General features: G+C 34.7%; 1 protein-coding gene across 12 annotated transcripts in view; it reads right to left on the bottom strand.

Moving 5' to 3' along the window:
- The window catches only part of MIER1 (MIER1 transcriptional regulator), a 56,622-nt gene that overhangs the window by 21,632 nt on the left and 14,926 nt on the right, over positions 1 to 20,064 (bottom strand). For all 12 annotated transcript variants that reach the window (XM_019732165.3, XM_074334918.2, XM_019732129.3 and 9 more), the window contains 5 exons: positions 17,292 to 17,437; positions 6,619 to 6,780; positions 5,824 to 5,956; positions 4,019 to 4,083; positions 634 to 706 (listed from right to left, as the gene is read on the bottom strand). In XM_019732165.3, the coding sequence (XP_019587724.2) occupies positions 634 to 706; positions 4,019 to 4,083; positions 5,824 to 5,956; positions 6,619 to 6,780; positions 17,292 to 17,437 (579 nt within the window). The remainder of the gene's footprint in view (positions 1 to 633; positions 707 to 4,018; positions 4,084 to 5,823; positions 5,957 to 6,618; positions 6,781 to 17,291; positions 17,438 to 20,064) is intronic.

The raw sequence follows: 20,064 nt of genomic DNA, 5'->3' as shown, positions 1-20,064 counted from the left end.
CAACAGTCTTTCTGGAACTCACCCAAGTGAATAATCTGGGTGTATGTGTATTTCACTGAGTTCAAGTAAATACTTGAACTCCTCAAGTATTTTGTTAGTGGAAGTTTAAGTATTTATGCCTTACCTCTGGACTTCTAGATAAAATGATGAAAACAATCATGTAAAATTTAAGTATATAAGTTGTTTTCCCAAATTATTTTAAATACACAAATATCAAAGTACTCAACTTTAGTAGGTAATATTAAGTTTCAGAAGCAAATAAGCTTTTTATATCAGTGGTTTACTCAAGTGTCTTTTTAAACCTGTCCAACAGCTTCCACTGAAATAAAATAACTTTTAAAATCTAAACTATATAGGCTATGAAAGGGTATATTCAGTGTATTTAAATATGGAAAGAAAAAAAAGTTGCGATGTTTTAAGTCACTAACACCAAAAAAAATTTCCCTTTTTTCACTAGACTTGTATAGACAAAACTGGAAAAACAGAAAACATATTTCTTCTTAATAGAAATAATGTAGGGTCTTCTTTCATAAGTCAATGGGGTAACACAAACTGTCATGTTCTTATCCCATTATAAAACAAAAGTTCGATTCAAAAGCATGAATTCAACCATTAACTTTACTAATAACCCACCTTTTTCATTTTCTTTGTATCTACAAATGCCAACTGGAATCTCTGCTTGGAACATGGAGCCCACCATAATCTCCTATTTTAAAAATAACATAAAACATTAGTAAGATCTATAACAGATTTTGTATCAATTTTCTAGCATTACCATCCTCTTGGGTAAACTGTTCCTGGTTTCTCTGTCATAAAGTACAGATAAAACCAATTAACTACCTCAGAGAAGTATTATGAGGATGAATGAGTTAATAATAGGAGCTTGGATATGACTGGATGAAAATATTAGTAATAATAATGCAATAGAGACAATGAACATAAACTTTACTTCAAAATATGCAGAAAAAGAAAAATGAATTCTTACTAAGAAGTGCAAACACTGAAAATTAGAAAGTCAAATTCAGGTATTTTCAGGGTATCTACACTCTAAACTCTGGTCCCTGGATCGGCAGCATCAGCGTCACCTGGGAAATTGACAGACATGCAAATAAATGCTCAGGTCCTCCCCAGACCTACTGAACCAGAATTGAACAAGCTGTCCAGGTGATTCTGACACACACTTGGGTCTGAGAACCAGAGCTTTAAGATAAAGGAAGTAACACAAGGATTTGTATAAAGCTCAGCAGGGGTCAAATGGATGAACTCCAAACCAAATGGATAAGCAGGTTAGTGTCTAACTTTCATGAGAACAATACAGAATGAAAAAGCAGCCTCCTTAAAACGTAATTAAATCTTCTTTTAGGAAATCTGGTCATCAAAAACATATAGTCAAATCACAGATTAGGGGAACCTGGCTGTTCAGAACGACAGACAGACACTGGAGATCACAACTGATGAGATTTTACAACACACAGGGACCAAGATTACACAGACCCTTTTTTGTCGGGTGGCTAAATGGTAAAAAAAATTTACTGCATTTTCAAAATGAAGACATAGGAAAGAAAGGTACAAATCATGGTGTAGTAAGTTTAAATAACTCTTAGGATTTGAAAAGTTCCTCTCTCCAGTTACTGTTACCCCCAATGATGTTAGGATCTCATTTTATCTAGTATAAATTCAAAGACATCCTCTATGTAATAAAGTTATTGCTGCACCTGTACAGGAAAACCAGTCAGTTTCCTAAAAACAGCATCACACACAAATTTTCTCTACTGTTATACAGGGATTTTCTTTGTTTTTCAGTATAAAAAAGAGCACTTCACTGTCCTTTCTTGAGCCTCTTTTAACTTTACTCACCTATGCTTATCAGAGAATAGATAGTCACGTTATCAACCCTGGCTTGCGGCACTTTAAAAAATCTCGTTGCCTGGATCTACTGCAGACCAATTAAATTACAATCTCTGGATGAAGACTCTGGTAATCAATATTTAAAAGTCCTCCAAGTAATTCTAACATAAAGCCAGGGTTGAGAACTTCTGAACTAGTATAAAGGTTAAGACACCTCCTTTTCCACATTGAGTTCAGAATGCATGTTTTCGCCTGCTAATCTGTTCGGTAGGAAAGGGAAGGGAAATAGCATTTAGTAGCATTTATGCACCAAGTATCTAATATGTAATTTTCATTAACTCCTCACCAACTTTGGCAAGGCTGAAATTGTTATTCCCACATTGCATGTGAAGAGATGAACCTCAAAAACCTCAATTTCCTCGAGAACACAGTATTAGTGTAACTTGAACTCAGATTTGATTTTAAAGCCGTTTCCTCTACCCCCGTTTCTATACAAATTCAATTTTATCTTACAAGCCTTATAAGATGAATCTCTACATCTGGACAATTTTTTACTGCAACAAAATCACACTAACATAAAACAATCTGGATTTACCATGGCCTGCTTTATTACATACTTTTCCTGAGGAAGCAACTAATATTCCCCAACAGGAAGGCTTCACCTTTACTCTGTTCTTCCTCCTCTGAGCTTTTTGTTCCATTTAAAAAATAATAATAATGTTTAAACACTATATTGAACACTCCAAATACAAAACAATCAATTTATGTTAAGAGAAAAGATATATAAATTTGAATGTGTGGTGGCCAATATCAGTTTAAGATGACTCCCAAGGTTTCTAGATTTTATCATCTTAATTTCTGCACGGTATAAAAATCAGAAAAACAAAACAAAAAACCCTTTGCCCCAAAATGTCAAGAAGTAACTTCTGTGATCTTTGTTTTCTGTTTTCAGTCCCATTACTCATTCACCACTCAAATTAACACTTTCTATACTAGGCTAACTTTCCTTTACCATTCTAACCCAAACTCATGTGTCTCTCTACTAAACATTTCTTTTGAAACCCATTAACTAGATCAATTCTAGCTGAAGAATCCTTGGGTAGCCCAGTCCAAGTTTTATTTTCATACTTCATTCTTCCTAATAGAAACTCTAAATATGATGTTCCTTTATATTAATCAGCAAGGGGTCAGCTCTTTTTTAAGTTTACCCCAGGAATCTCAAATCAGACAACATTAAACCAACTTAAAAAAAAAGAAAAAGGCAAAAGAACAAACAAAACAACAGGGTAAGCTCAAAAGCATTAACTAAATAAGTAAACAATCTTGACTTAAAGAAATGCAGAAAGCCACACAATTTGATGTTCTGGGCTATTCTGCTTTCAAAGAAATGATTGTTTATGCTCACAATTTAAAATCAGACCTTTTTGTTAAAAAGAACAACAAAAAACTCAATGGCGTTTTTAAGAGGAAAATCAGGTGATCTATCTCAACAAGAATGATATAATTTATTCTATATAAATGATTAGTTTTAAACAATTTTATAAGACATTTTGATACATTTTCATAAGTCAACTGCTTTGCTTAAAGTTAACAGCTTAAAGTTAATTCATCTCATTAAATGTTACACAATTTTATAATTTAAAACTTATGTCAATATAATATCTTTAGATTCATTTTAGAAATTAATTGTGTAGTTTTAGAGAAGCCCAAATCCATCTCTTCACACAATACACTTGGAGTTGTAAATATCAACATTAATATAGGATAGAAAAATGTTTATTTAAATTATTACACAAAATTTACTTAACAAGTGCCAAAGCCTCCACAATTGCTTTCCCAAGTATTTAAAAAAAAATCACATTTGATACTTTTTACAGTGCACAAAATTCTAATTCAGCACTAGTTCAGAAATTTGGATTTCTAATCTTGGTTTCAGTACCAACTTGCTCCACAAAGGCCAATTATCTCTGTACCATTATATTATTTTATAAAAAGATACTTTCCGTATCTGAATGTATTAGGGGAAATACGAACATCTACCCAACATTTAAATGTCACAAAAAGGGCTTACCTCAACTTTATCAACATACATAGTCAGTAAAAGAATAATTATGCTTGGCTTTTTAAATATTAATTTATCTAAGTTTTTGGAAAATATGGCTCTAACTACCTTTTTCCAGTCTTCTGATGGAATATAATCTTCATCTTCTTCAGATTCTTCTTCTATTTCACTATCTAGAATAAATAAGACAATAATATTGTAAAATGATTGCTTATCCTGTCAACACCTGTATTATTTGTATTTTACTTTTACATCTATCTTCAAAATATGTAAATATGCCCAAAGGTATTAGCAGTTAGGCCAAGATATTTCTAATCAAAGAATACCCTATCAGTTAAAAAAAGAAAAAACAAACAAAAATCCCATAAACCTTCTAGGACAGTCCTAATATTAGACAACTATATTCTCATGAAATAATTTCCTATAAAATCTTCAGGAAAGAAAATTGATTTAGAATCAAAATAATCTGGTTCTAAACCTAATTCTGCTATCAGCAGCCTGGGGGCAGAATTACATGATTTCAATTTCTTCCTTACAGAATGAGAATTTAGACAAAACAGTGGTTTGCAAACAGTGCTCCTTGAAACACTGAGAACTTTATAGCATCATTTTGGGGGAAAGCACATGAAGGGAGGGTTAAGTATGAAGACCTCCATTCTCCCCAACCTCCATTTTATTTAGAGCAGGTAAGCTATTTGTTTACATTTTGGAGTAAGAACGTATTTATAAAAAAGGGTGGGAAATCTGAAAACTATTAGGTTCTCAGCATCTTCCCAACTCAAAAATGTCACACAAAGTCGAAAAGGGCAACATTACATATAGAAATTAATTCTTCCTAGGAAAAACTAAGAAAGGCAGTCTACGTACAGCTTCCATGCACACATCACAACTGAAATATCAGATTATAAATATGAAATAAATATTGTTTCAAGAGGTAGTCACTTAGCATCCCACTTTGGCAATGGATCTGGCTCTCTGTTTAAGGTATTAATACTACCTTTCCCCCAAACTTAAAATTGACAGAATTATTTTAGAAACTCTCTCTTTGCTTTGGTACACTTTTCAATTAGACCATATATTTGATCAAAACACAATAAAATTATTATTAGCAGCACTATATTCACTTCTAAACTAAATCTGTAACAGAAATCATTCATACAAAGCAGCAGCCATGTTTAAGCAGTTACTACATGACTACATTTTACGAGGTTATTCTTGTTCGACTGTTTTTCTTCCTTTTAAAGTACAGAAATTTAGACCACGAATTTAAACTATTAACACTAATGGCTGAGTTTTTCTTATCAAAGAGCTGCCTTCTAGTGTAATGAATGATTCTTGTTTAGAATAAAACATTGTGGAGATGAAGCATGCAAATACTCAAGATAGATACATTAAATGTTGTCTCGACTACTAGTCATCTCTGACTAGATCGTAACTAGAAAAATTAGTAGACTTCTTTCTATGTGTAACGTATTCCTATCTCAAGAGTCAATAACTTCTTTAGACCTGGGAGCCATTGATTAGAGAAAGCAATGCTTATGAATATATCTAAAAAAGGCAATATTATCTAAAGAGGCAAAGAATGTAGAAAATGAAAACTAACTGAAAGACTAGGAAAAATAAAAAAAGACGACTGGGAAACAAAATTTTAAAATGGGGGCATGAGGGCAGGAACACACTCAAAACCAAGTAGTACAGTGACACAATTCCTGTAGTATATCCATTAACAATTGGGCCCAGCATTGCTAACTAATAACCTAAAACAAAATCTCATGTTGTTCAGCGAGATTTCAGAGTAAATTCAAACAGAGCAGTGAAAAACAAACAAACAAAAAAAACAAAACACTAGAATTTTAGGCCATATGTTAAATAGTAAAAATTATGTCCAAACTATAGCAAGCAATAACACTTACTTGTGTCAAAATATTTACATCGACGTGGGCGAATTATTTCCTGGGCATCTTGAGAAGCCACAGATTGTGATGGATCATCATTGGAAGACTGAGTTTCATCCTCTTGACCTGATGAATCCTTTATATTCTCTTCCTGTGGAATCATAAATTAAATATTTATAAATAAAACTGTTGGAGATAAAAGGTCATAGTATTCCAAATACAACTAGAAGACAAAAATAAATACACTAATTATAACATAGCATCTTGGGTTGGTTTCTGGTACAGTAAAAAGGACATTAGTGGAAAAACTAGTGAAATCTGAATTGTATATAGTTCAATTAATACTATGGTACCAGTGTTGATTTCTTAGTTTTGATAAATATACCATGGTTACCTAAGATGTGAACATTAGGGGAAGGTGGATGAAGAGCTTATAAAAAGTCTCTGTACTATCCTAGAATCTCTTCTGTAAATGTAAAATTATTTCAAAACGAAATAAGAAAAATGAAGAGAGAACTGCCAATTAGCCTTTATTACTTAAAAACAATAGTATTTTTTAAAAGTTGGTACAAATTTATTTAGAATAGGCATTGAAAAGAAATCTGAATGATACAGCCGAAACTATTAACTCTCAGGAGTGGATTATAGGGACTTCCAATTTTTATTACATATTTCTATATCTTACTTTTTACTTTTAAAATCAGAAAGAATAAAGACAGATTATAAAAATAAGCAGTCAAAATGAATGTACTCATAAATTGTAACTCCAAGAATAAAGACTACAATTTTAAAAATGTACGTGTATAACCTTACTTTATTTTCCCCACTACAGCCACTGTTATCATCATTATCAGCATCGTCATCCTCTTCACCTTCTTCTTCCTCCTCATCCTCCTCCTCATCTTCTTCAGGCAGTCGGATAGCACTGTCATACCCATAAAGGCTGAGAAGTTCATGAATTGGCATGTCGCCTTCCTAAGTAGACCAAAATAAAGTTACTTTCTGAGTAAGTGGTATTTCATATTCTTATAATTCCCAAATCTATAAAGTATTCATTCCGTACAGAATAATCTTAGAACTGTATCAAGAATTCTTAAATCATAAAAAGTGAAAACTGAAAATAATTCTGAAAGCTAAGAAAATGCTAGTCTTTAAGAATTTCTATAAAAGACTGACCAACTCAAATTGCTAACAACAAAATCTTGAAGTATAATAATGGTTTAGAACTATTTTTCTGTGCAATCAATTCAGTTATTGTACAACATCAGTTGATGCTATGCATGGATGCTTACACTTAATAGCACCATACCTAATTTGCGAGTGGGAAAATAGAATTAGAAAATACAGACTGTAAACTAAGTTAACAAACCCAGAAAGGGAGATGAAATTCAGTCACACCAAATACATGAAAAGAAAACAGCAATGGTATAGTACAGGGATGATACAGGACTGCGTTAGCCATCTATTTTTTTCTAGGGTAATTTATAATTGCATATAAAATAATGTCATGCAATCCTCATTATTTATCTTACAAAATTGTTACAGTATCTTCATTTTATAGATGAGAAAACTGAAGCTAACTGGCTAAATCATTTCTTCCCAAATCACACAAGTTACAAATAGTGGAGCAAGATTTCAAATCTAATTCCAAAAGTCCAGACTCTTTATTAGTACACCATGCTGCCCCAGCCAGGGACCTCCCTCAAACCCCACAAAAAACAGACCCTGAGGGCAAAATGAAGAAATATCCATACACAGTAAAATGAAACCAGTTTCCTATAGAAGGTATTCACTCTAATCAGTAATCAATATGATTACTGACATAAGAATCAGGAAAACATGACAGAATTCTGATTACAAAAAGACAATTTAACCCAGATCACCTGAACATATCACACACATGGAAAACCTTACCAGAAAGAGCTTAGACCTAGCAAAAGGATAATCGTGAAACAGGACATGTTTTGTTTCTCCAGCAGTCTTGTAGCTTATTCAAATTGACAGAAATAGTTTTGTGCCCCGAGTGTTAAATACATTGTTGCAGTAGAGATAGGTAAATACATTGCTGCAGTGCAGACGGGTAAATGCATTATTGCAGTAGAAATGGGTAAATGCATTGCTGCAGAGAAGAGGGGTACACCCCACTGGATGATACAACCTGATGACACTAACGACTTAGATCTTACAATTAACTCCATAATTCAGAATTCATGTGCAAGAGGCAACTAATGATTATATATAGTTTTTTAAAAAAAATTTCTTACAGAAATGGAAAAGAAAATGCTGCTTAACATTTCTACTTCACATCATAAATGGATATTCTCGTTATGTCCGTTTGTGAAACTGTTTCTGAAAGAGAAATCAATTCTGAGAGCCCTCACTAGTGACTGGCAGCAGCCACAACCTGCAAAGTGGTAACTCTACCTGGCAAGGTAGTACCACTCCAGCTGAATGCCCAGCTGGCACACTTAACTGGCCCCTCATATTATGATTCTCCAAGTGCAATAATACAGTGTTTAAGGTGTTCAAAGATCTTGTCCTTGCAGATATCTGGTCCATGTACCAAGGATCTGGTACAGGACACAGAAATTTGGGAATTAGGAGTAAGGATTTAAGAACTAAAACAGAATTTCAAGAAAAAACTAGAATTAAAAGGAAGACAGAAAAGGCTGGTTGTATATACAAGAATAACAAATAGCTGCCATAAAGTGTCTTCTATGTGCCAGGCATTTCATGGACAAAAATACCAAAGCACAATCTCATTAGATCTTTTTTTTTTCAAATTTATTGGGGTGACAATGGTTAGTAAAATTACATAGACTTCAGGTGTACAATTCTGTATTACATCATCTATAAATCCCATTGTGTGTTCACCACCCACAGTCAGTTCTCCTTCCATCACCATATATTCGATCCCCCTTACCCTCATCTCCCACCCCCCACCCCACATCCCCCTTACCCTCTGGTAACCACTAAACTATTGTCTGTGTCTATGAGTTTCTGTTTCTTATTTGTTTGTCTTGTTCTTTTGTTGTTTTTGGTTTATATACCACATATCAGTGAAATCACATGGTTCTCTGCTTTTTCATTAGATCTTTAGAAATATCAGATGGAAGCGTTTGCTACCTTTATTTATAAATAAGAAAATCAACCAGAAAGAAACACGATGCACTGGCAGAGACTTTACTATAATTTCCAGACGTCCTAATCCCAGCTCACACTTACTATAAACTCATTCTGCACCATAAATTAGAAGAAAGTTCAACAACTGAAGCCACTACTATGAATAAGAGCCACTGAAATGACTAGTATGAACAAATGCCCAATAAGGAAAAACACTTTAGTGTGTTTAAGTTTGCAACTACCATTTACATGGACCTTAAGAATTCTTCAAGAGGTTGTTTCATATTTATTTCATTTTTAAAACTACCTTTATATATGCTATTATTACCTCTAATTTTTACAACTGAGTTAACTGATACTTTGAGAGCACACACAAAATAGGTAGATTAAATAAATGTCCTCAGGCTCTCTACCCTTTGGTCTGTCTTATTCACGGGCAACAGAATCACTCTGAGAGCTTAAACTGATTGCTGAGTCTCACCCCGAAGTTTCTGATCTGTAACAGTAAAGCTGAGGTGGGGCCTGAGTATGTGCATTTTTTCCTAAGTTCCAGGTGATACAGATGCTGCTGGTATGAGACCAGCATAAAGAGCCACTTATTTCCCAGTTCTAAGATAAAATACCTGCAAATCAGTCTTCCTAGTGGGAGGTAACTAAGTTTGATCATTAACTTTAATACAGCTTATCACTAACAACTGACATCTAGCTCAGTTATGTGTCAAAAGGACAGGTGACACACTAACTGCATGGAAATTTTTATTTTTAAAACCATTATTAGGAATGTGGACAGTGTGACATCTATCTTAGGTCAAGATTTTTTCCCCCTTGGATACACATTTGACAAGTGTGACTCACTTTATAAAAATGCATTTCACAAAGAAAAATTTAGCAAAACCTCCAATATTGACTAGGCAAAGTACAGAGGAGAGTCAAAACCAGTTGATTACAGTGCATTTGGAGAACTGCTTCAATTTGAAAACAGCAAAAATGGCAGATAGAAAAAAGTCATTCAAGTCAGAAGAAATAACTATGTTAAGTATAAAAACAGAAATGAATAAACAGGTTACTCTGAGGATATTTGTAGTAATGAAAAAAAGAAAGTTAGGGCTGGTACTTTTAACTATTTTCTCTAGTTTTACTTAGTTTCTAAAAGGATCTGTCATACTATATTTTTGACTCAGTTTGAGAGTAGCTGTTAAGCAGTGATTGACACTATGGCAGGGCCCAGGGAGAATCATACATACAAAAATGTTCAAGATGGACTTAGGCAGGGGGAGATTCAGTTTGCCAAGGAGACTAAGCTAAGTTGGAATCCACTCCTTTAAGTCATATGTAGTATGATCAGAACCTAAACTAAATGAGTGGCTGTGGGTAAAGAAAAAACTCAAGAGACCCTGCAGAAGAATTCAACAGGATTTAACCATGGGCTAAGAGTGATCAAAACGTTTCTGGTGACACTGAATCTCTTGTTCCAGACATTTCTTGGACCCAAGTACATATTCATATGATGTCTAAAAAGTAATAAAAACAATAAAGTTCTAAAAAAATATATCAGTTTATTTTAACCTTTGTCACCCAATACCAAGTTAATAAGGAACAATTATGAGCCACTGAGGAATACAACCGAGGCTAACAGTAGTACGAAAAATATCTTACTTAATCTAAGGTATAAATTGAAGATCTTGCAGCCCGCACTGGACAGACTACAACTACAATAAAAACCAAAATCAATTTTGCTGGGGAATCATCAGTTTCAAATTCAAGTAGCATTACTGTGTTCCTACTATGTGCTGAGGTACTTAAAAGATTTAGCAAGTATCATGTAAGAATCATTTATTGTTGTCTGCCCCCAATCCTTTCTACTTCTATACTCATCTTCTTCCAGGAAATGTTCTTTTCCCCATTCCAAGCACTTATTTTGATTGAAAGCTCACCTCCTGGACCACACAGCATCTGACCCAATTGGAATCACTCCATTCTTTAGCCATAGGTTTGGAATGGGCACATGATCGAAATTTGGTTATATGTGTTTCTAGATTTCTACCAATAGCCAACTAAAGAAACATAGATTGTCTCAAGTAGTAAATCTGGGAGACCTGGGAACTGATACCATGTTTCCCCGAAAATAAGACTGGGTCTTATGTTCATTCTTGCTCCAAAAGACGCGTGACCGCTTATGTTCAGGGGATGGCATCCTGAAAAATCACGCTAGGGCTTATTTTCTGGTTAGGTCTTATTTTCGGGGAAACATGGTAGCATAAGAAAGCTGATCTGAAAAAGAACATTACCATGTAGAAAAGTAGAAATAGAAAACATGTTTTAGTGGCACTTGAGTCCCTGAGATCTAGATATTCCCTTGCCCTTAATGAAATTACAACCTTTACACCAAATTCTTCATTTTATCTAAGCTATTCAAGATGGATTTCTGTTATTTGCCCCCAAATATTCTGAGATAAACAGTAATGATAGCCTGTAAAGCAAATGCTCTTTATTTCCCTCTGAAAAAGACTTAAAGCTGCACACAACATAAAAGCTGACAGTACATTATGCTACTTGTCAGTCACCTGTACCAGAGACTCTCTCATTGGCTTATATTATCCAACTCTGTGTTCTACCGGGTACTAAGGGGCTTTCTTCAACTTAAGTTGAAACATCATAATAAAGTCTCACATTGTGTCATTCCCATTCATACAGGTGGTTAAGAGTATAGATATGGGGGGGGGAACAAAGTGAAAGAGAAAATGTCATGTACAGTGTTGGGGTTATAAATCTCTTTGAGAATTTTATGAATGAGAAAACTAAGATTTATTGAGTGATTATCATGTGCCAGACGTTGAGCTCTTTCTTTTCACATAGATCATCCCTGTAATAATACTGAAGCTTAATGACATTAAGTAACTTGCCATACAATGAATGCGGTAGCAGCTGAGTTCTGAAGCAGGGGTCTGACTCACTGCTTTACAGCGCCCTTCCTTACATGTGCATATGCACTGCCTTCCTGGAAACGCAACCCTAGGTTAAGCCTACATCCCTGACGGAGTGTGAAATAGGATGTGCTGGGTTGATAGACTGTAAGAAATAAGGAAAATGGACACAGTACAAAATGAATAAAAATACAGGCATGTGGACTATCCCTGCATATTGTGCTCTAAGAAATAAGCTACCTGCACACTATAATAAAAAGAGGGCAATATCATCTGTGTAAGCTAAAGGGAGGCTAGCTGCAGGTAGGAAAAGGAGACTTGAAAAGACAAACGTATCTGAAATTAAATCTGTCCTTTAACTTCAAAAGAGTAGGGTGAAGTTACCAAGCACCAACAGTAATATTGTAAGGTTGGAGTGGGATCCATCTCCTGGATGCAGAGGAGGTGGCTTCCTCTTCCACATCATTTAGAAATGACTGTGTGTGGCAGCAGATGCTAGCTGTTCAAGGGCCATTTGGTGGATGGACTCAATACTCTTCTTTTACCTGTTGTACCAAAACGGACTTACCAATAAATGCTTATGAAGAAGGGAGGAAGAAGGAAAGAAAGAGGTTGATTACGGCACTATATCCAGACTGGACCAGAGACACAGTTCCTAAGGTAACCAACCTCTTGGAGTGGGGGCTTGAATACAAGATAAAATATGAAGCAATGGACGCAGCAAACTCTTTTCATAATCCTCATGCTGGGGTTCCTTTTTTCTCTATATAATTCACGTGGTGTGTATAGTTAAAAAAATACTCCATTTCTCACATTTTAATCTTTAATTCTCTAGCTCTGGAGATTCAACCAGATGGAACATGTTTAGCACTTTGAAGTGAATTTTAAGTATTAATATTGTTATAACGTGATTTTTCAAAAATACAGATAAATACATAAATATATGGCTGATCCTGATCTCCTAAATAAGCACTACAATTGTGTTATTCAAAATGAAACTATGTGTTTAAGAGTGCATTCGAAAAACAGTTGTACCTGCATATTGCTATTCCTAGCAAATAAGTCTCTTTACTCTGGGAATGATTCTGAAACCCCTATTAAGATCACCAAAATAAATTCTAACCTGTGTATCTAATTCTATTAAAACATTTAAATGCTAAACTTATACAACTAAAATACCTTTTATACTGGTAAGATTCATGCATGTAAATGTAACAACACACATCAAAGTTTCCTCTATGAAAAGCTACTTTTCACTTAAAATTTTAGAATTCAATAAAAAAAAGAAGCGGAGTACAGCATTAGGAATAGAGACAGTGGAAATGTAATGGCTCTGTGCGATGTCAGGGGGTAGTGGATGGGGGGAGGGGGGTTCACAAAGTGTGAGGGATATAAATGATAAACGTCTAAGTATTACTTTGTCTTGTGCACCTGAAACCAATAAATAATAATAATAATAAAATTTGGAATTCAAATTGAATGAACTTAAAACCACAGGCTATGCAGTTACTAATTACTCCTGAATGAATCAACTGTCAGAATCCTGCCAGTTACATCAAAAGTCCATTTCATGCAACCATAGTGCCAGGTAAAAACCACCTTACCAATTCCTGACATAACTATGTTTTCTTTCTATGAAAGCAAATCAGTAATAAATGAGAAAATCTAGCTTATTTTAATAAAAACAAAAACCAGTCTGGTTTAGTCCATAGCTGAAGAGTTAATAATTATAGTAAATCCAACACACTGGCTTTGAACTAGTTTAGCTGTGTTACAGAATAAAGCATTGGTGATTATGTGCCACTTAAATCTAAGCCGTAAGTATTCTGGGAAAAGTCAGAAGTATCTGAGAAGGTATAGGACTGTGGTTGAAAAGAATGATAAAACTTTAGTTCCCTTGTCTTTCTCTTCCTATGTACTCTATAAACAACTATATTTTCATTACTTTTTCCTAAGGAGGGGTCATTTGAAAACAAATTTTGGGGGGCTGTAAGGGACTGGGGAAGGAGGTAAAGGAGAGATAGGAAAAGACAATAACATGTCCAAAATTTTAGCAAAGCCCATTAGTAATTTTGTAGTAATTAAATGTAATAGCCCATTTTCTGAAAGAGAAAACAATAATCATTGTATCTAATAACCTATTATAACCTGTACTTAATTATCTCCTCTTGAATAATTACTTAATTACTTGGGTAACACAGAATGTGAAAAGATGGAAAATATAAGATTTTCCTCCCTTTATCCCATTGATGGGTTATTCAGAAACAGGATAACATATCTAAAGTGACAGAAATTCCTGACATACAGGCAAGTAATTGAAAATGATTGCCTTTCCATTTCATGACTATATGAAGTGACTGTGATTGAAACTATTAAACCATTCATTTCTTGTGATGTTCACCTAGGTTCTGAATCATCGAAGCAAATTACCCGTCTCTTCTATAGTTCTGACTCCAGGTTCGTGTACTTTTTAACCCATTCTTGAAAAGCTTTCATAACAACTACAGTCATGCACTACATACAACATTTTGGTCAACAGAGGACTGCATATATGACGGTGGCATACCACACAGCCCAGGTGCTACTCCACACCTTGGAGTACCATCTAGGTTTGTGTAAGTGCACTCTATGATGTTTGCACAACGATGAAATCACCTAACAACATATTTCTCAGAAAATATCCCTGTCATTAAGTGGAGTCTGACCATGTAAATCATTGCCACTAAGACCAATTCTGTTCTCTGGCTTAAAATAAGAAAATATTAAATTGCTTTGGCATTGTGGATTAGGCCAGCTTTAATCACTAAATGATGCAAAATGGGAACACTTAACCAGATCTGACTCTGTTAACAGGACTCCTTTTCTAGACTTTTAAATGTACATTTTAAAAAGGTCCAAACTAAAATCCTGAAACAGATTAGTCTTTATTACTGTAAATGTGTAAGAATTCAGTTTTTCCATGATGTACTACAAATACTTAAAAGCTGGCACTATGTCCTATTTATTTCTTACATCTTTCTATCATGGAATACAGCAGATTATATATGTAATAAATTTTAATTATAGCATACCAGCTTGATTTATCCATTAATTCAAAATTTTGAGTGCCCACTCTTGCTAATTACCATGAAATACATTGCTGACTAAAACAGACATGGTCCTTCCTCTCATGGAACTAAAGAAGGATACAGACAATAAATTAAACAAACACAATTACAAATTGTATTAGGTATAAAGAAAGCACTGAACTGCGTACAGTGGTTAAAAAAAACTAATTAGGGGACAAGAAAGGCATTTCTGAAGAGGCAACATTAAGTCCAGACGTAAGAGGATAAGGAGCCAGGCTCAGAAAGCACAGAGCAGAGTGGGAATGAGCCGAAAAGTCTGGAAGCAGGAAGAAACCAGCACATCAAAGAACGAAAGCAGCAGGTATGGCTACAGAAGAGCATGACGAGGCAGTGTAATACATGGATGAAGGACCATATCACGTAGGAGGTCTTGCTGTCCAGTTCAAAGAGTCTGGATTTTCTTTTGGTGTAACAGGAAGCCATTAAAAAGTTTTAAACTGGAGGTTGACATAAACTGATTTATATTTTGAAAAGATCATCGTGGGTGCTGTGGAAATACCGGGGGTGCCAAAAAATGTATATACATGACTTATATTCATCTTTTGTTATCGGTACATATTGAGTATTACAATTTTAAGTTTTTTCCTTTCTTCAAATGTGTATACCTTTTTTTGGGGCACCCTTATTAGAGGGAAGAGGGGCAATAGAGGAAATGGAGAAACCATTTAGGAAGCTACTGCAATAGTCTAGGCTAGAAATGGTTACCTGGGCTAGAGAGTGGCAGCAGAAATGGAGTAAGGTAAGAAATATATTTATGGGGCGGCTGGATGGCTCAGTTGATTAGAGCGTGAGCTCTTAACAACAGGGTGGCCGGTTCAATTCCCACATGGGCCAGTGAGCTGCACCCTCCACTAGATTGAAGACAATGAGCTGCCACTGAGCTGCTGGTGGGGTGGCCGGATGGCTTAGTTGGTAAGAGCTCCAACAAGGTTGCCGGTTCAATTCCCGCATGGGATGGTAGACTGTGTTCCCTGCAACTACAGATTGAAAATGGCAAATGGACTTGGAGCCGAGCTGCGCCCTCCACAACTAGACTGAAGGACAACAATTTCACTTGGAGCTGATGGGCCCTGGAAAAACACACTATTCCCCAATAATCCCCAATAAAAAAATTAAAAAAAATAAAGAATTAAGAAATATTTTTGTGGCTAGAAATGATAGGCTTATTTGGGAATGGGTATCAGGAATGGAAGACGATCACTCCCTGGTTTCTGACTTAGGCAATAAAGTAAGTAGTAGTGTTGTTTTTTGTTTGTCTGTTTGTTTAACTGAGATGGAGAAGGCAGGGAAAGAAAAGATAGAGAAGGAGAACATCAATCAATAGTCCTGTTTTGAACATTTAAAATTTAAAGAGATCTATTGAGATATCCAAGCAGAAATGTCAAGCAGGTGATTAGATAAAACAAAACTGGAGACAGGGACTGTTAATGCTAGAAAAATAAACTGAGGTACTGAGCGTACAGACACCATGGGAATAGATTGGATCAAACCACCTAATACTTTAGTAATTTTCAAATTTGATGTACATATTTAATAAAAATATACATTTGAGCCCCACATCCTCTGCACCCGAGATTCTGCATAGGAATCTGCATTTCTTAGTGAGTCCAAGAGTGCTTCTGAAGCAGCTGACCCTCACTACATTTTGAGAAGCAATGATCTAGAGATAGAAGAAAGTCCAGAACAGAACTGGGAAATTCCAAACTTAAACCCTGGGTAAAAGAAGTCAAGTCTGCAAAGGATACTAAACAGGAACAAAATAGGAAAAACTGGACAGTAGGGTATTCCAGAATTCAAGTAAAAGGAGTGGTAAATTGGGTCAAATACCACTGAGAGTAGAGAGAAAAGCGACCAATGGATATAGTAATAAATTCATCGGTCATCTTCACAGGAAGGGGCAGAGACAATTTACAGCACTTTACAGAGTAAATGCGAAATGAGGAAGATGATGACAACTCTTAAATTTTAGCTCCTGAAGGGAAGTAAATAAAAGATGCAGAAATTGGGAGAGGACAGAAGGTACGTAAAAAGAAATTTAGGATCCTTATATAGTCCACTTTTGGCCCGATACCTGTCATGTTTTACAAAAGTAACTATTTGAATTCTATTTCACATAGTAAAATTATTTAAAAAAAAAAAAAAAAAAGCCTTTCACTTCAAATTTTAAACATCCCACCTATGAACTCATACATTTTTTACTGATTATATGTAACATCACTTTCCCCCAAAACAAACGTAGAGAACCAAAATTGCAAGTGGTTCCTCTCTCCACAAGTTATAACTGCTTCACCCTCTAGCTTTTGTTATTTACCCTTGCAAGATCCTCTATTTCAGAACTGAAGTTTGTGTCTCCTTCCATCATTTCTTCTTCTTCTAATGTTCGTTCATCATCAAAATCATGAACCAGCATGTCAGCTGATGGATCAAATTCATGGTCATCTGATGTTGCTGAACCTCCTGGTAAAGAATATTTTAAAAAGTTTGGTAAACCAAATTAAGTGTATTTTATTAATATTAACTTAATGTATGTTATGTGAAGCTGGATATTAAGTAAAACAAAAAATAGCAGGAAAAAGCTATGACAGCAAGTATTTACTGTTTTCTGAAATTCTTGCCCTTATTCATAACCTGCTTCAAAAAAATTTTTCTCTAAGGAATTTAAGGGATTTTTTTTGTCTTGTCTCAGTTCTATACACACAGTTACAACTACAAAACTAGGAGGAGGGGTATAGCTTTAAAAAATGTGTAGAGCATTTAGAGTATTGTAATCTTCTAAACATGAAATTTGAGTTGTAAAGAATGGTCATATCAAATAAGAATAATCTTTTGTGTGGGAAAATTCACAATTCTTGTTATTTGATTAATAGTTAATAGACTCAATGAGTATGAACCCCTGTGGCCCCTGAGAATATATAGTCATCTGAATATAGTCTAGTGAAAATACAGCTACACTCAAATATTATTCTATCAGCACTTCCATGAAAATTTACTCCAATATATAGAAAGTTATCCTTACTTGATTTTGATCTGAAATAACACAAAGATAAAATATAAAAGCAAAATGTATTAAAATTGCATACAGAACTCTGACGAAAGCTATTAAAAATAACCTAGTAGGTAACTGATGTGTAAGCTAATCTATTTTTAGCCAGATGGCTGGGGAATATTGCTGTTCTCAATAGGGTCAACGCTTGTAACAGTAGATTACAAATGCTGGGCATACATATTCTGAAAACTATCCCCACATTTAGCTATTGCCAAACATGGACTTAAGTTTGCAAAAGCATTGTTTACTAATAAACAAATGAGTTAACATTAAGAAAATCAATTAGCAATTTCTTTTATAAGTTTAACTCATTAGAGGTTTTACTAATTGATGTACTACATTTCTATTTCACTCCAGTAAAAGCACCATTAAGTAAAACAAACCGATGTAGAGGCTGATTTCTTCAAATACAGACTGTTAGGAATAAGGGGAAGCCTAAAACTCTGGGTTCTTACAACCTCCCACAATTTTTAGAACCACCACCATTTTCTGAGTGCTTACAAGGTGCCAAATACTATGCTTAAGTACTGCACATATGTTACTTCAGTTAATTTTCAAATAATCCTATGAAGAACAAAAAGAAAAACTTCAGGCTCAGAGAGTTTAAAGTTTCAGTAGCCTGTAAACTCATAGAGCCAGTACAGTAGGTGGCAAAGATGGAATTTAAATCCTGGGCCTGTTTAGTTCAAGGCCTGTGCTTTACTGTACTCCAAGCCTCCTGTAAGTCACAGTTTCAGAAATAGTAGGATCCTGCCTCAAAGAATACTTGAAGAGAGCCTATTTTACTAAGATAGGTGAACTCAAAACAAGTAATCAAAACAAACACAAAACACTCAATCTGTTTGTATAAGCATTCAAGAAGCAGTAAAAGCCATCAAAGACATTTGTATTCTTCAAGCTCCACTATTCTTCCAGTTCAGCCTGGACTGATTCAAATGCAATGGAAACTGAGAAAGTCATTCATTAATATCATTTTTTTGGAGAAATTATTTTTGTGTACCTATGTATTACCTGATGAATGTCTCAAAAATTCATTTTAAAAAAATCCCTAAACTCAGTCTATTTGCAAGGTTACAACATTAACAAAAAACAACCAGAACCCATTTTTCCAATGAAAACAATTTATGTGTTTGAAAGAAAAAGAAATTATTGGTTCAAAAAAAAAGAAAAAGGAATTATGAAGAATTCCATATCTTAAAAAGGACATGGTAATCTAATATTTATCTGAGCTCAGAATACTTCCAACCTCAACCATCCAGAACATATTTATAAACCAGGAAATTAAAAAAAAATCCTTGAGTTTCAGAAATGTCACAAAGTCTAATGTACTTTACTTCCAAGCATTAGAAAAAGTAAGACATTTCCGGCTGAAATAGACAGAATCAACTGTCGATTTAGCACAATAGTCATTTAGAAGGGATCTGGAGGAATTCTAGCCCCTGACCCCACCTGATACATTGTACTACACAGAGCACAATGATATGTATTCACGAAAAGGATCCTGGATCCATTTAAAAAAAGGCTTACACTATGTTAACCATCTTGACAAACTTTCTTTCTAAAATTTAAAACACAGGAAGGTGATTGCTTCAATATTTGGAAAATTTAGTAATACATCATACCTAAACATTTGATAAATGTGAGATGTTTTCAAATAAATTATTACAATGCCTCAAAGAGCGCCCTTTCTCTCTCGTCCTACATTAGGCTGTCCCTTAATCCAAGTACCCATTGCAGAAGGCGGGCCTCTCTCTTGGTAAAGTCCCTGGAACACTGAGCCAGAAAGACTAATACGAGACTCTTCCTTGACTGCTCTTTAGCTCCAACCAATTGATGCCACATAGGAATGCTGTACCCAGTGGAGCCAGAACTTCTGATTAATTATAAGAAACCCACATGCATATTTTTACATAAAATAGTTGTATTTTTTAAGATCACTACCATGGCCAAGCAAAAAAAAACGTTTATTTGTGGCCCAGATTTGGATCAAAGATCACACACTTGCAACCTCTAAGTCAGGAAAAAAAATGAATCTGTA

This window comes from Rhinolophus sinicus, chromosome 14, assembly GCF_057876585.1.
Source record: "Rhinolophus sinicus isolate RSI-liver-muscle chromosome 14, RSI-T2T, whole genome shotgun sequence".
NCBI classification, from domain to species: domain Eukaryota; kingdom Metazoa; phylum Chordata; class Mammalia; order Chiroptera; family Rhinolophidae; genus Rhinolophus; species Rhinolophus sinicus.
Note: the sequence above shows the minus strand (reverse complement) of the source record. Positions and strands in the feature narration are given on the sequence as shown.